This window comes from Lolium rigidum, chromosome 2 (genome assembly GCF_022539505.1).
Source record: "Lolium rigidum isolate FL_2022 chromosome 2, APGP_CSIRO_Lrig_0.1, whole genome shotgun sequence".
Taxonomy (NCBI): domain Eukaryota; kingdom Viridiplantae; phylum Streptophyta; class Magnoliopsida; order Poales; family Poaceae; genus Lolium; species Lolium rigidum.
Genome location: NC_061509.1, coordinates 268670360 through 268686845, shown reverse-complemented (window position 1 = coordinate 268686845; position 16486 = coordinate 268670360). Strand labels below are relative to the sequence as shown.

Below are 16486 nucleotides of genomic sequence, written 5' to 3'. Positions count from 1 at the left end.
TTAGCCATCGGATTTTTTTAGGATAGATGTACGCATTAAGTTGCATCAAAGGAAGAACAACCAAAGCTCAGCACAAGCAATAACGAAGACTTACATCACGGCGGCGGCGGCGAACCCTATTGAGCTTCATGATGGATCTGATGAGGATGTAGCTAGGCAACCTGCGTTGACCACGGAGATCGCAAGCAGAAACCGTTCTTACACTGTCCGGGTAGCTATAGGCAACTTGCGTGCTGAAAACAAATCGTGGACTCCTGTGCTATTGTAGCTTTCCTTCTCTAATACGAAGAAGGTTTTCAATACGGGTGCACTTGTAAAATTGCCCGGTTGCCTTACTACTACTGTTTCACATGAGGCGCAGACTTAGAAACCGGCGGCTTTTCTCTTGTTTCCTTATACAATCCGGAATTGACTCCGTTCATATTGAATTAATGCCTAGTTGCACCAATATAAGATGTTTTAGATAATGTTTGTTGTTTAATGGTAGTGGAGATAAAAATGGCAAAGTTTTGCCTTTTCAAAGAAAAATGTAGTTTTAAATTTACGGATAAAAGTGGATATATAGTATGCTAAATTAGTGATCGTTGAGTGCGCAATTACGAGCATATAGCAATATATGTTTCAGGAGACAGCGCACGTGCTTGCGATAAGACAAGTTTTTCTTTTCAAAAATTCCACCGATCTATTAATAATCATCAAGAGTAGTATCAAGAGTAGTACAAAGAGGTTCAAAATAATACAAACAACAAATAGATCATTGGACCACCTAACGACAACTACAAACACTAGCGCGAGTCGAAGGCACGCCGCCGTCCTCACCCCTCCATTACCGAGCCAGGCAAATCTTGTCGTAGTAGAGGTTGTGCTAAGGCCACGAAGGAAGAACGCACCAGTGCAACAACCATTGCCAATGATGATAACTGTATATCGAAAGAGACTGATCTGAAACCAAACCAACGATCACAAAAACCGACTGGATCCCAGAAGATCCGTGGGACACGACTCCACGCGCCCTCCGCCGATGCTACACGCACTAACGGAGCGAGGATAGGACGGGGAGGATCTTATTCTGACTTCAGGATGTAGCTGCCGTCTTACCATCCCGAAGAAGACACAGAAAACAACTAAACGAAGAACTGAAACCTTCCCGCCGGCGAGAGGCCACGGTCCGCCACGCCTCCAAGGCCCAAAGGCCACCGGAGACGGAGCGGACCAGCAACGTCGCCGACGAGAGGGACGAAGCCCTATATGGGTTTTAGATGCGCCTCAACAATCGCCTCCTTTGTCCTGCCCCGTAAGATAAGTTGTGTGTGAAGACTAAACTATTAAATCAGCCAGCCTCTTTATTTAATTACTGGAAAATCTGCCAACCTGTTAGTTTGATTATATGGCTAGGATCTCTCACCCATCTGCAACCAGCTAAAACCGCACCTTGGACCGGTTCCTCCCTTTATAGTAGAGAGAGGAGATTTTTGACACCGCTCGTCGATCCAGCTCACTCGCCAGCGATTCGAGGGTTTCCTCCTCCCCCCGGCGACCGCTGTGGCGGTGAGAGGGTGGGAAAACCCCGGATCCTGGCTTGTTTATAGTCTACGTTTCAGTAGGGTACCAGCCGGCGGCGCTGTGGAGGCGGTGGTGTTTTCGGTGTCGCGTTTTGCGTCGGCGCATCTCCCCTTCTGCAGCGGTGGTCTTCGGAGCTCTGTCGTGAGGTGCGTGACTTCCCAGTGCCCCTGGCTTCTCGGGCGCTTGAAGAATCAATAGGATTTCGTCGCTAGGAGGTGGATCTGGAGGTTAAAGATGGTTTGGAGGATTTCCGCGGCATCTTCGATGGTCCATGGCGATGGATCCATGGATCCGTGGCTCGACGACTTCCCGTGTGCAGAGAAGCTGGCTCCGTGTGGAGGAGCAGCGGCAGCGGCGCGCCACCGACCCTTCCTGGTCGTCGTCCTCGTTGGGATCCAGAAGGGACTTATCTGTAATATCTTTCTGTTTTCTGGATCTTTCTGTATGAACGGAATTTCAATGTAATTATCTTTTTACCCGCAAAAAAAAGGATCTCTCACCCATCTTTTGGACCTCCAGCCGTTCAAACAACAGCCCCGGAACTGATGGTGCATGTTTAGCCCCGTAGCCACTTCTGTAGTTGTAGTAGTAACAGTTGACAGAAAAAGAGTGGTTGATGTGCTATATGACTGATGTGAGAGCTCATGTTCATCTCCCAGCCTCTCACGGTAGCTTATGGCGTAGCCTATGTACCACGTACTCGTTGATCTCGTAACCGACGCTAATTCCCGGATGCCGACCTGCTAGCTTTTCTCCTCCGATCCACTGATCTACACCATTCGTCTCGTGCGGTGCTTGATTTTCTTGGACAATCGACGACGACGGTTTGATGTCGATTGGGACGTACTGGGGAACGGAAGCCGATGGATGGATTTTTCTAACCGCGCGACAGTGTGCTGCCAAGTGCCAATGATGTCTTCTCACAGAAGCATGCACGTTTCCGGGATGACGACCACTGGTGTGTTTTCTAGGGCGCGTTTGATTGTCTGCGTCTGATTCGTGGCTCACTGGCGCAGCGGTGCAAGTACACTTGCATATCCAGAACGAGCCACAGACGAAATTGGTCTGTTGTTTGGTAGGTCGGGCTGCATCGGCTGGGTCAAAAAAGACTTTCTGTTTGTTTGCCTGCAACCAAGCCCAAATCTCGGTGGAGATGATATTAGGCATGTTTGGTACCATCGAGGCATGCCTATGGTTACCTTTTCTCTATGATGGGTAGCCTTACCATGCTCTCACCTTCCATCACAGAGAAATCACAGTTCATGATAGTTGCAAACTTACGAAGCATAGCAGTTCACGAAATCATCCCTAGCTGCTACGAATGGTAGTTCATAACACGATGCTCTCTAGCTACTACGAATTGCAGTCTATCATAATGGGATCGTTCAAGATACGGGGGATCGAAAAGGGGTTCGAGAAACAGGGGTTCATAGGGGGGTTCTTCTTCTTCACTTCTTCTTCACTTTTCTCAGATGGTGGTGTTGCTTCTGGCTTCCCACATTCCGTCTGCCCACTCTTGTCTCTTCACATTCAAGGCATCATTGTCGCCCGCGTCCATGCCATGGCCGATCTCTACTTCATCAAAAGTGACAACCTATTTGAAGAACTCATCCTCGCCCCAACCTAGGATTCAGTTGTGAAAAATGCAGCAAGCAAGGACCAGCTTTACCTGAGTGCTCAAATGTGTGGAACGGTTTTTGGTCAAGGACCTTGAACCTGTTCTTCAATGCAGCAAAGGCCCTCTCAATGGTGACTCTAAGGCTTGAGTGTCTGAGATTGAACAACTCTCTCGCATTCAGAGGTCAGTGCTTCGCAGAGAACTCATTGAGGTGGTACCTTGTTTTCCTGAAAGGAGGTAGAATTTCAGGTCGGCATGCATATCCAGCATCTTCAAGGTAGATCTTACCCTCAGGGATTTGCAACCCATCGGGCCTTGAGAAGCTGTCGGCCAGGATGCTCGCATCATGAGCTGAACCCTCCCACCCAGCAAGCACGTAGGTGAACCTCATATCGAAATCCACAGCTGCTAGCACGTTCTGGCTAGTGTAATGCTTCCTCCCGCGGAATGCTGCATACATTGATCTCGGTACCTTTGCATTGACATGAGTACCTCAATAGTCCCAATGCAGTCCTGTAAAAAAATTTAGCACACAGTCATGTTTCTGACATACCACACATCTGATAGGTAGAAGGAACATGATTTTGTACTCACCCTAAAATAGGGGAACCACCTGTAGCTGTTCTTAATCTTGGTTGGTGTTTTCATTGATGCTGGCTTGATCATTTCACCTCTGAGCACCCCAATTGCGTACAACACATGCTGGAAGTACCGAGAGATAGTCTTCGTGGATCGCCTGAATGTGTTATGGATGACTCTGAACCTCTAGTTATGACCGACGATATGAATAAACATTGCGACTTGTTCTTCGACCATTGTGTGGATGCTATCAGTCAGCAGTCCTCTACCCCTGAACATTTTCATAAGTGCATAGAAAGGAGCTCTTCTCATCCGTAGCATCTAGATAGCCTCTACGTCGTCGCAGTTGTAGATGTTGTTGAGGTTGGTAATCCTCTCCTGATCTCGTTGTAACATAGGTCCGTATGTCACACGAGGATAAGCAGCATGCCTAACTGCTCTCTTGGGCACCATCAGGATCTAGGCTCTTGTACGCAAATGATGCGTGCTGCGGCGTAATGCACAAGCTGGAGCTGGTCGCTCTACTCAAACAAGATCTATGCATTACGAACGGTCTTATCGAACCCAACCAGTTCTACGAACATGAATCTAACACTACAGTAGAGCGGAGGAGTTTCCCCTTACCTCCGCCATGGCGGACGATGGACACGGCTGAAAGCCACCGCAGATGTGCGCAGGCTCCGCCGCGGCTGGAGAAGAGGACCCTGGTCCGGCGCCGGAGACCAAAGGGAGATGCGTGCTACCAGATCTGGATCGCCGCCGCCGCCGTCGGTGCGAAATTTGGGGAAGGGAAAATTTGAGAGGGGGCTAATGGAGAGGGTAACCGAAGTGGGAGGTTACCCCTACCTTTGCCGCGCAACGCCGCTGGGATTTCGGCTTCTCCCGCCATGCCGAGGTGGAGCTCCCGCGTGAATGGCATTGTCGATTTTCGTCTCGGCAGGGCCTGACCCCCGAGAAACTGTCAAATCGAGCGTTTCTCCGGAGCCTGTCCTAGGGGTGCTTTTAAAACCGTACCATACAAGAACGCGAGTGCGCCAAGAAAACCAAACGACCGAAATTTGCTGGGCCGATGCGAGCCAGGGGCAACCAAACGCGCCCCTAGTGTCTCCGATCCGTTTTAATCGACACGGTGTAATGTCTACATACTCGCGATCTTCACAACTTCGCGTTAACACAAAAGTTGTACGCCCGCTTTAATATAAAATGCTGCATTCCACTTCATAACGGAACTCCATGCTTGCAATAGATTAGTACCCTGATCTGTTTTCACCTGATAGACACGCTGCATATGCTTTAAGCACTAAGCAGTAACCTACTTTAAATATTCCTGTTCGTCTTCGGTCACAGTCCGCGCTTTTTCGTGAGCACTGCCTAAGGTAGTTCCTTTCTGAGAAGACAGACGCGAATAAAGCAATATCTGTAGCTAGAGCAGCATGCACTTATTAATTACTACTTTTTTTAGGGAACACGTACAAATGTAGATGCTCACATGTACGCGCATACACTCACCCCTATAAACACACACGTACACCCTACCGCTATGAGCATCTTCGAAAGACTGAGCCGGCTGATTAGATTTTGAAATTAACGATGTCACCACAGACGCTTCGCTGTCGACGGGAACATCGCCTCCCACTGAATAAATATTCCGCCTTTATGAGACACACAGATGTCAAGCCTGTGGTTTGAACTCTGGTGGGATGAGGGTACAACCACCCAACCCCTTATTAATTACTACCTATATTACAATGCACGTGTAATCTTATATTGTTTCCGATAGTTACATTACCTTGAATTTGATCAAGATTCTATAAAAACTTATTAATATGTACAATTCAAAATCAACACCGTTATGTACATTATGAAATGTTTTTTTTCATGTGATATCTATAAAATATCATAGTTCTTGATAGTATATTCTATAAGGTTGATGAAACTTTAGGTTGATTTTTAATTAAAAATAAGCCTTACTCATTGAAACGCTCATTGAAACGGAGGGAGTAACCATCATCCATTAGGCCTCAAACGGAATTTTGTTATGCCAGCAAAACAGAGCATGCATACTACCTATATACGACTCGAAATATTCCATAGAGTATAAATGGAATAAATCATAATGACATGATCCAAGATATTTCTAGGTTTCAACTTTAAGGCACAAGAAGAGAAAGACTAGAAATGAAATATATAAAACAAGAACCTTTTTTAAAGCGTACAAGCCAAACCCTGCTTGCGAATTTATATCAGTAACAGATGGCTGACCTTTTGATGCCTGCATTGAAAAGGCCATTCCATTCTGAGGGCTCCTTTGATTCAAAGTATTTGCATAGGAATTGTGTAGGATTTGGTTCCTATAGAAAAAAAATTTATACATGTTGTTTGATTCATAGGAACATATTCTAAGGAAAATTTTCTATAGGAATCTTGTAGTGCAATTCCTATAGGAAACAAACATTAGCTCATACCTCATGAAAAAATTATTTGCTACAATCAAACACACTTCATCTTCCTATAGGATTCAAGTAGACATGTCATTCCAATCCTATACCTTTCATATTTCTATTTTTTTCCTATCCTTTAAATCAAAGGAGTCCTGAAGCCTATGGGAGAAAAATATAGAAAAGTGGCACAGTTGCAGTAAAGTTATATGCATGTATTCGACTTTTCTCCAAAGGAGTATCTAGAAACCACACTCATCGTCTTGTTGTAGATCACAAAGGTTTCTGGAAGAAACGACCTGATGCATCCATAGACCAGACTGGCTTGTGGGTTTCGCCAGCGAGCGCGTCGTCGGGCACTTACCGGTAGTAGGCAGGGGCGAACCCGGAACAAATCCTAACTGGGGGCATATGAATTGAGTGGGGGCACTTCTTCATGAATTTGCAGAATTCGGATGATTTACGTCGAATTCAAAATTTTGAGTGGGGGCCTGGCTGAGCCCACACGACACGACACAGGTGGGTTTGAACAGGAGCCTGAAACACTGTTGCCACGTATTATCGTCTACTACCTGCAGCATTAAGCAGACAGGTTCAGACAACGCGGCGCCCAGTTTAATTTCAGATCGCTCCAGGTCCCGGAAACAGGAACATACAGTATCGAATAGTATCGATGAAGACCTGGTGGTTTTGGATTTCTTCTCGTCTAGCTGCGGAGCTTCACATGCAGCCAGCAATGGCTGTTTATCTGTCGCCGCCATCTCCTCTCCTCTCTGTTCATCAGGAACTACATTAATCATGTGGCTACAAAACAGAGATCACGCAGCGAGCATGTGAATGTCCTTGGACACTGAAGATCGTAAAGAAGAAACCGAGGCAGGCACAGATTCCTGTGTCCCATCCGGTTGTGATTCTCTACTACTTCCGCATGCCATCTTGTTTGAGTTTTCATCTTGTTCGCTTCTGCAATGTCTTTCCACTACACAAGACAACGGGCAAAACAACAAGATATGGGGACTTTGGCATAAGCCATTCTAATCTCAACTCCTCACAGGTGTGCTTGCACGTCTCTGTATCATGCATTAGGTGCACCGGCTGGTCAGTCAGTTGCCCTTATCAGTAACTGGCAGGCAGACAACACCAATCGCGTGCGTGTCTACTTACTTACTGTATCAATCAAGCTTTCTTCAGAATCGCATATGGCACCTCAGATCTTCTGGATGAGCTGCGATTTCAGCTCAGATCACAGGCACACAACCAATAAGAAAGAAATTCGCAGCTCAAGCCTTCTGATTGTCAGCTCAATAAGACGTGATTCACAATCACATGCATACTAGTATGCCGATCCATCTCTATAAATAAATTTCTATAATTTTGTTTATATCAGCGCGCCTCCTCCGCATCTCATTGGGACGCCAAATTTGAGCCTACATATATATGTACAGCAAAGATCGATGATCGATGACATGTTACATGTTCTGGGAGGGTGGGATCAACGGAATCAATCACCTCGCACCTCGCAAATCACAGCGCCTTCTTGATTCCGGCGGCGGTGGCTCCCCCGTCGTCGTCGCAGACGCCGCGCTTGCCGTAGCAATGCAGGAAGACCCAGAGCAGCGCGGCGTTGAGCAGCGTGTTGAACCCCCAGGCCCCGATGCCGCTGCACCCGCCGGCGACCGCCCCGCCGAAGTGCATCCACACGAACCCGGCGTGGCAGGCCAGGTTGCACCCGAGCAGCCCCAGCTGGCAGGCCAGCGCGACGGGCGCGCCCCTGGCGGCGCGCGCGGCCGGCAGCCCGGCGCCGACCCAGAACCGGAACCCGAAGGCGACGGCGTGGGCGAGCGTGGAGGCGAGGATGGCCAGCACCTGGAAGGACTGCGAGAACTCGAGCCAGAGGAAGGCCATGGCGACGGCCGCGGCGTGCGCGCAGACGCGCGCCGCGGCGCCGCGCCGGCGCTGGAGCACGGCGAGCAGGCCGCGCAGGGCGTGGAGGTAGCGGGAGAGGTAGTAGGCGTAGGACCAGAAGAAGACGCGGCCGGACGAGCGCGTGCCCGGCGGGAAGCAGAGGAGCCACCGGAGCGGCGTGGTGCGGCTCCGGCCGCGCCAGGACCAGCGCGTGTCCCGTATCTCGGCGACCGCCGAGAGGAGCGTGCCGGTGAAGATGGCGGCGGACACGGCGGCCATGAGGAGCGCGTGCGCCGGGGGCAGGGGGCCGAGCGGGAGGGGGCGTTTGCGGCGGAAGGCGGCGAGGAGGGCGTCGATGCAGAGGCAGAGCGGGATGTAGGCGGCGAGGAAGCCGAGGAGGAAGGCCCAGGTGGAGAACCACAGCCCGCCCGAGGGGCTCCACCGGAAGCCGACGATCGCCGGGTGCTCCGCCAGCCAGTACCTGGCGACGTCGCCGACGGCGGCGGCGGCGGCCATGGTCGGATGGACGGTGCGGAGGATGGAAACGGATTTGGGGAAAGAGATGCCAAATATATATATACCCGTCTAGCCTTTGATTTCGTTTGTCGGTCATATGCTTTGTGGACCCGGTCAAGGCCCTACCTATATGTGTGTGTGGCTCTAGGCCGTCCATATAAGAAATTAAATTTATTTATTTTTCGGGGAAAAATGTTGATGTTTTTTTTTAAAAAAATGGCAACACAGTTCACCGTCTTGTCTCGCTATCGATTACAACTTTTTTGAAATAATTAGATGTCTGCATCATGGTTCGAAAAAAGCGTCGTGCTTTCATTTTTCTGTTGCCGTAGGACTTCATCACGCATGTATAATGTATTGCCAAAAAACATATTTGGCTTGAGGTTTGATTTATTTTAATATGGTTTGTTAGACTTGTGTAGCCAATTGAGCATTTCTTTTTTGCTGCAACTCTCAATACAAAAATGCCCATGACCAAAAGCTGCATATACAATGGTCGGCCCTTATTTCGATTTGTTAAATTCTCCCCTTCGATCTTTATTCCAAAAATCCCATAGCATTCGTCAGCTACACTTCTCATTTGTGATATAGATCGTCAGCATTTTCTTTACTCTATCTAAATGCATCTTGAAGGGGGTGATCTATTTTATACATCAAATGTATTCGTTCCGATTCGTTTAGATTGATCCGCGCACAAAAAGTAAAACTCTTGTCCTCGTTTAATCCATTTCAGGCAGTCGTGGCACACGATGCGGTGATGCACATAAGGAAAGCAGCGGCGGCAATGTGGGTGGTGGCGATGATGGTGACACATGAGCCCGCGGCCAAGGCGGCAGATGTGGACAGCCCAGCGATAATGCGCCCTACTACAATACGCTTGTGTTGCTCCGTTTTCAACCCAAATGTATGTTAGAATGCCTCGATCCATGTCAGTGGGGGACCTAACATACCTGGCGCGGGCTTCCGACTAAATACACAGCTTAATTTCATGGCAATTAGAACAAAAAAGGTATTACTTAGATTTTAAAAACTTCTTTAAGTCCATCACTAATCCACACCCTCATATCTATTTGAGTCGTGCTGGTTGAACATGTTTTATGTTTCCTCTGTTTCAGCGCAGACAGAACCACAACCTGGGTACATAGCAAAGTAGCAAAATCAGGATCGATTGCAACCTACGTAGTTCGAGTTGCGCACTTGCGTACAACTACATTGTTGTTGAGGTGGGAATGTGCTAGTGTACAACTCTATCCAGATAAGCTAGAGAGGCCAAACAAGTGACGCGCCGAAGATAGCAACGCATACGTACGCACAAGGCAGCGTGTCAGATCAGTTGTGGATGTCTTGTGCGTACACCGTGGGACCCTAAGCTCGCTCGTGTCGTTATTACAATTTACAAGCACGGAGCTCTTGACTTGTGACTTTGATCTACATCTGAGCATGGGCAGGACGGCCCGGCCCAAAAATCCCAGGCCGGGCCGGGTCGGGCTTGCACTTCGGTTGGGCTCGGGTCTGAAATCTAAGCCCGAACGTTGGGCCGGGCTGGGCTTAGGCCTTCATTTTCGCGCATTTTAGTCTGGTCAGGCCAGGCTTCTCGGACCGGGCTGGGCTTTTTGCTTGTTGGGGCCAGGTTCGAGCTTAAATTATAGGACCGACGGTCGGGCCAGGCCGGACTTGGACCTAACTTTTTTACATGCAGGCTTTTTTAAGCCCAGCCCGGCCCGGCCCGAACTTTGCCCAGGTGTACTTTGATCCAGCATTCCAGCCAGAAGGAACGAACATATGGATCCATAATCTGTGACGCCACCCACACCTTTCAAATCGTTATAACATAAGTATGTCAAATCATCATGCATGCACGCGTAATGCCATTTGAAAAAAAATAATCACGTGGCTGGTTTTATTCGCCACAGGCCCACAACACCAAAGCTGCCCTTCTTTCTTTCTTGAGATTTATTATTAAGTTCCTCTCCATCTAAGATTGAAACTTATGGTCAAAATGGGGAGTGGTGTTTTGGCTCCTGGGGTGCATATGCTCCCTTTTGTTTAAACTGCATCTTTGATACATTTTGAAATGTTAAAAAATTCCAAACGAAAAATTCACGTGTACATCTTGACATGCTACGAACACACAAAGTCTTTCCATGAAAAATCAACTTGTAGTTTGAGCTGTGTAAAAAAGACAAAATTTAGTGCTAAAAATAAGGTTTTTTGTGAGACTTGTTTTGTCTTTTTAGATCGACCACAAAAAATATCGGTTTTTCTCGAAACTGCACAAACGCAGATAGATTGTCGAGATGTACATGCGAAATTTTTTGCAATTTTTTTTTCAATTAGAAATATGTTTTTTAGGTGGAGGGAGCATATGCACCCATGAGCCAAATTGAATTTCCGCATGAAATGACCATAAGTGTAAGCTTGCACTGTTATTTTGTATTCTTTTCTGAGAAAACGGCAGAAGTGCTGCCTTTGTTTATGTACAAAGTGATTTTTTTTTAAGTGCATTCGTTGGAAAAAACCCTACAGGTCGGGGGTTGAACCCCGCAACCCAACACACTTTACCCAATTCCCACGGTTGGCGTGGCAGCCCCAAATGCTAGGTCGTCCTGCTCTTTTATATCCTCAAAGGCCACGGCGGCAAGTCGGCAACGTCGATATGTGTGAGGCGAGTGCTTTAGATTATGCATATGTTCATTTCTTTCCATATGTTTCAAATGGTGTACAGGAATTTTCCACCAATGCACCGTCGTTCTTCCTTAGAGACTTCTGAGATCATTTTATCCCACTAGTTGGATACCCCATATGCGGAGGCATCGTCCAGGTTAATTTGCCGGCATGGCCTGGCCCGTCCGGGCTTCACATTATGACACACTGCCTTCGAGAAAGGGCAATCCTTGTATAGCTGAATGTCCATTATGGAGCCTGAAGATGGGGTTGTGGGGGCATCCTCTTAGGGCGAGCCTATCAGTTGTGAGAATTCTCCCATATAACACCAACCATGAGAAGAACTAGCACTTGGTCTCACACGGAGAATCTAGGAACAGAGCCTTGGAACTATGCCAGGAAATCCGTGCAAGAAGAGTAGATCCCATTAGCCGTCCGGCTCGAGGAGATAGAGTCGTGTCTATTCGCATGCAGCTGAATTTGAGACAAAAATTCCCAAAGCTCGACAAACTCAAACAATTGTGCGGGAGAGTTGATGCGAGCGGCCAATCTTATCCATTTGTCATCTTGAAACTCCCTTTTGACCGCCTTGCCACCATTGCATAGGGATATAATGGTGGATGCACGGAAAAGATCCATGTCGGGTTCGTCAAAGAGCAATTGCATCCCCACCCATTGCCTTTCATGGTCAGTCCATTGATACGACGACCACTCGTATTTTGTGTCTCTCAATATATTTTTCACTTGAGATTTACTAATTTCCTCTCCATCTAAGCTTAAATTGAAGTTTTCGAAGGTTTCAAATCCTTTGGAAGTTCTTCCATGGATTTTTTTTGTTTCTAAGATTGAATCCTATAGAATTTTTCTAAACAAAATTTGTGCTACATACCATGAGAAATCAGGTAAACTTTGATATAGATAAAAGCCTATAGAATTGAAATGTGAGCGACACCTCAATCCTCCATTTTAATCATGTTACTTCCTTTTTGAAATCCTGCAAATGTAAGAGGCCCTAAAATGTGTTGGCGCAGTCCTATGATCGAAACAATATTAATGCTAATATTTCCTTTGGAACGCACCCACTCATGTCCTTTCCTAAAAGTCCTTTTGATAAAAACTACTACTCCCTCAGTTTCGTAGTTCTTGACGTGCTATTCAAATTTGAACCAAAACCAAGACATGAATTAGGTAACGGAGGGAGCGAAAGAAAAGAAAAGTGCTAGTAGTAGAATTTATCTCTTGAGGGGATCCTGTGTTACAGAGTAATGTTAGTGGGCTGGATTGGCGCATGCCATGCTTTGCTTATTGAGCAACTTGTGCTCAAATGTATCAAGCACAACGGGCCCGTTTTGATTGTGCTGGTTGATTCGAGTCAAAGCAATGAAAGCCGTGTTGCTACGGGAGGGCTGGGTGACTCCTCCATTCCATTCCTTCTTTCTTTCTTCTCGGTCGTCAGAATGAGTTGAACTGCCGCCGACGACTTGACTCCCATTTTTTTCCATTAGCACCAAAAGATTATCTGTCTGCTTATTTGGCTGACTTTGAAGAAGAGAACTTGTCTCATTTGTTTGATTGGAAGTACACCATCCAAAAGTAAATAACTAACACTCCCTCCGTTTCTAGATATAAGTTGTATAATTTATTCAGAAAAGTTATCAAATTTTAAGGTATATTGTGTTGGACAACCTTTTTTTGGAATTTGATTGTGTTTCCTTGTCTTTTCAAAATTCCTCTATTTTCACATGTTAATTGTACATGATCAATCCTGCCTAATCCTTGTGTGATTTTCCCTCCTCGTGCATTCTTTAATTTCCGTGCAAAAAACTATACACCTTATATCTAGAAACCTCGGAGGAAGTATTTATCTAGATTTGCATGTATTTATAATTATACACACCAAAATATGTCTAGATACACTTGAACATAGATAGAAAGAAGTTCCTTAAGAATACGACTGAGGTGCACACTAACGGGTAGGGGCAAGAAAGTACAAATCAGGCAAGCAGACACACTAGTAGAAAAGGGGCTTTAGCCCCGGTTCGTAACGGATTTTAGTCTCGGATTCGCAACTGGGACTAAATATCTGAGACTAAAGCCCATCCCGTGGGCTGCGTGCGTCGGGGCAAAAATGCCTCGAGGTGAAAAAAAATATTTTAATTTTTCTAATTTTTTTCCACTCCCTTTTTTTCTATTTTTCCAAAATTTCTATTATTTCAGTTATTTGCATAGTTTAGTCTCTAACTACAATTATCTCTAGTCAAATTACTTACTCATGGTCAAACTTCCCGCTAGGTCACCCATCCTCCCACTACTCTAGCACTAGCACGCTTAACTTTCGAGTTCCATCACGTCCCGCATCCAAGTGCTTCACGCGCATTTATGTGATTCTTGTATCATATCAATCCTATTAACATGTTGGTTCGATGTCACATTTCTTTATTGTTTTAATTTCACATAATTATTTTAATAAACAAAAGTAATGATGTAATAATAATCTTGAATAAATAAATAAACATTAATTTTTAATTTGTATTATTTTTTAATTTTTAAATATTTATTTTTTTGCCAAACCTAAAACCTAAAATTTTGAAAATATAAAAATTGGGTAAAAGTAATAGTAATCTTTATGCAGGATACAATTATTAATTTTAATTTTTTGAAAAAAATATATAATCCATAATTTATAGCAAAAATAAAATCTTTCTGTTTTCGTATTTTTATTTGGAATTTTGAGAATCTAAAATTTGTCTCACCGGGTAACACTCGGTGAATACAGATGTAATTTTTCCCCACGATGATTTTGATATATTATATGTTTTTTTTCAACGTCGTATGCAAACGTTAATGCGGTTTTACCATTTTTCAAACTATTTTTTGCAAAAAAAGTCATTATTCGAATTTCTTAATTTTACCGAATAGTAGGTTGCATAACATACAAGAATCTGATAAGATTTATGTTTTTAATTTTCTATCATTTTATTTTGTATTTTACAAAGCAAAAAAGGCAATCCGGGGGGGGGGGGTAAAGGGTGCGTTGTGAGTAAACAACCGGAAAAACCCTTAGTCCCGGTACTGCCATAGCCCTTTAGTGCGCATTAGTTCCGGATTAAAGTATTTGGAGACTAATAAGTTAATATGGAAGCCCTCTTTTCTACTAGTGATAGATACCTCTTCGGTCTTCACCAATGTCGACGAAATACAGAGTATGCCACAAGTAGTCGTGCGTATAAGTTTGACCGGCATACGTTGATACGTACTACCGGCCGTCGGCGCTTTGTTTTTTCTTTCTCGCGTGCTTGGTTGGATGTAGTCCTGGTCCTGGTCGTGGTCGCCTCGGCAGTCGCCATGGATCGCACACGCACATGCAGTAAGTTCAGGTCGTACGAACAGCCGGTCAGTGTTTACTCTGCAGATAGGACAAGAAGATTGTAAGGGCATGCCCAATGCATAGCTCCAGGGGTGCTGCCTCACAGTTTTATCTTGGTTCGGGTGGTCTAAATTAGGTTCGGATAAGGAGGCAGCCTCTTCATCAGGAGGCAACCTCTTCAGCTATAAAGTGAAAATGTGAGAGAGAAAAAGAAAACCCAAATCAGCTTTTGAGAGAAAGACATATTAGTGGGACCATAACATGGCATGCATATGTCAAAAGTTTTATCCAAGCCTAGTTGGACAGCTGCCTCCATTGCTCATGCCCTAATTGGGCGGCACCGTCGTCCATCGATCCGAGGTGTCCGTCCAGGTGTTGGGAGCCCGTTGATGCGCCCAACAAGCAGCTTTAGCTAGCAGTAGCAGCCCACGGCAAGGCGCCGCGATTGGCCGGCCACGTATTGGGCTGCGCCGCCACCCCTACCTTACTCACGTCTACTCCCTTCGTCCACAAATAAGTGTGTATGCCAGTTTTTTAAGATAAATTATGAAGTGGAGTAAAAAATACATTGAGAACATGCATCTCTCTTTTTAATTTTTTTTACTCCAATGAGTAAGTGCATGTAGAAAACAAAAAGAACATGTGCTCCATATTATTGGGTTTGATTTTCGTGCGATGAGAGAGAAGCAATTAAAGTGCATTGAAAACATAGGTGTACACTCTTTTGTGGACAAAGTTTAGAGCTAGATGTCCACTTATTTGTGGACGGAGGGAGTATCTCCTCCTTCCTTTCTACTAGATGGTCAAAGGAGGGCCGAGTTTTATGGATATCAAAACTTGTTAAACTATTTATAAGCTTGATTTGCAGAATTTATTCAAATGTGTGGGCCGAATGGCCGTTTTGGGGGGCCATTTGGGGGACACGGTTGCATAAAATCTGCCGCCGTCATACAAATCTCCTCCGCACCGCGACCCCTCCCCCCTATTTGAGAGACGTATTGATACTTCGAATCACACCGTCCAACTAAATTTTGAAGAGCATGTACCATGATAAAAAAATAAAGATTAATCCACAAATATGAAGAAATAACGAATTTAATAGTTTGATGAACAATATCCAAAGTATTGTTCACAATAGTCTTTTTGTTTTCACTGTATAATAAATTTGAACTTGATTTTTTTTTGCATTATAACGGTATATCATGTTAATTTCCTGCACTTTTCTTATTTTCAAGCAATTTTTATATTGACAGCCTTGAGAAAATTGGACCACCAGAACTTTCTTCGTGCATGAAATATACGTTTCTCACAATAAACAACATGACCGGTCACCGATGAAGCACTAAATGTTTGGGGATACACTAAAACCCGAGAGACTCGAGTGGTTGAGTCATGTCTTTCTATATATGACAAGGGTCAAGGGCGCATGATTCGTCTATAAATTACAAGCTTTCTCCATGAAAACCAACACAATGTAGAACACTAGAATATTAGTGTGAAGATATGTGAGAAGAGCTGGAGGCTTGATTGAGAGAGCGGTGGTAATAAACCTTAGTCTAAGTGGAAATCAGACAACACATGGTGATTTGATGGGAATAGGATGCGCTGGGAATCCCGTTAAAACTATTAGCCCCTTGATTTTACGAGCCTTCATTGATCGGTGTATTCATGTAGCACCCAGTTGTACCGCAATGCTTCAACTATCTAGTTTAGACTTGCTTGGGCCGGGGCTATAGTTCACTGGTAGTATCTATCAATGTGGTGTTTTGTTCATATGCGATATGCTAAGACTGGTAGTTTAGTTACATAGGAAAAGGCGCCACCGAGAAGGCTTCC

The 16486-nt window shown here is 45.3% G+C and overlaps 1 protein-coding gene across 1 annotated transcript; it reads right to left on the bottom strand.

The window, feature by feature from the left end:
• Positions 1–7358: 7358 nt before the first annotated feature.
• On the bottom strand, positions 7359–8619 carry LOC124688752 (elongation of fatty acids protein 3-like). Its single transcript, XM_047222388.1, has one exon. It carries the CDS (start codon positions 8617–8619, stop codon positions 7723–7725), a length of 897 nt encoding a protein of 298 aa, XP_047078344.1. The 3' UTR covers positions 7359–7722.
• Between the last annotated feature and the right edge of the window lie 7867 nt (positions 8620–16486).

Excerpts from the sequence above, each read along its gene's own strand:
- LOC124688752 (XM_047222388.1), bottom strand. The coding sequence starts at position 8,619 with ATGGCCGCCGCCGCCGCCGTCGGCGACGTCGCCAGGTACTGGCTGGCG.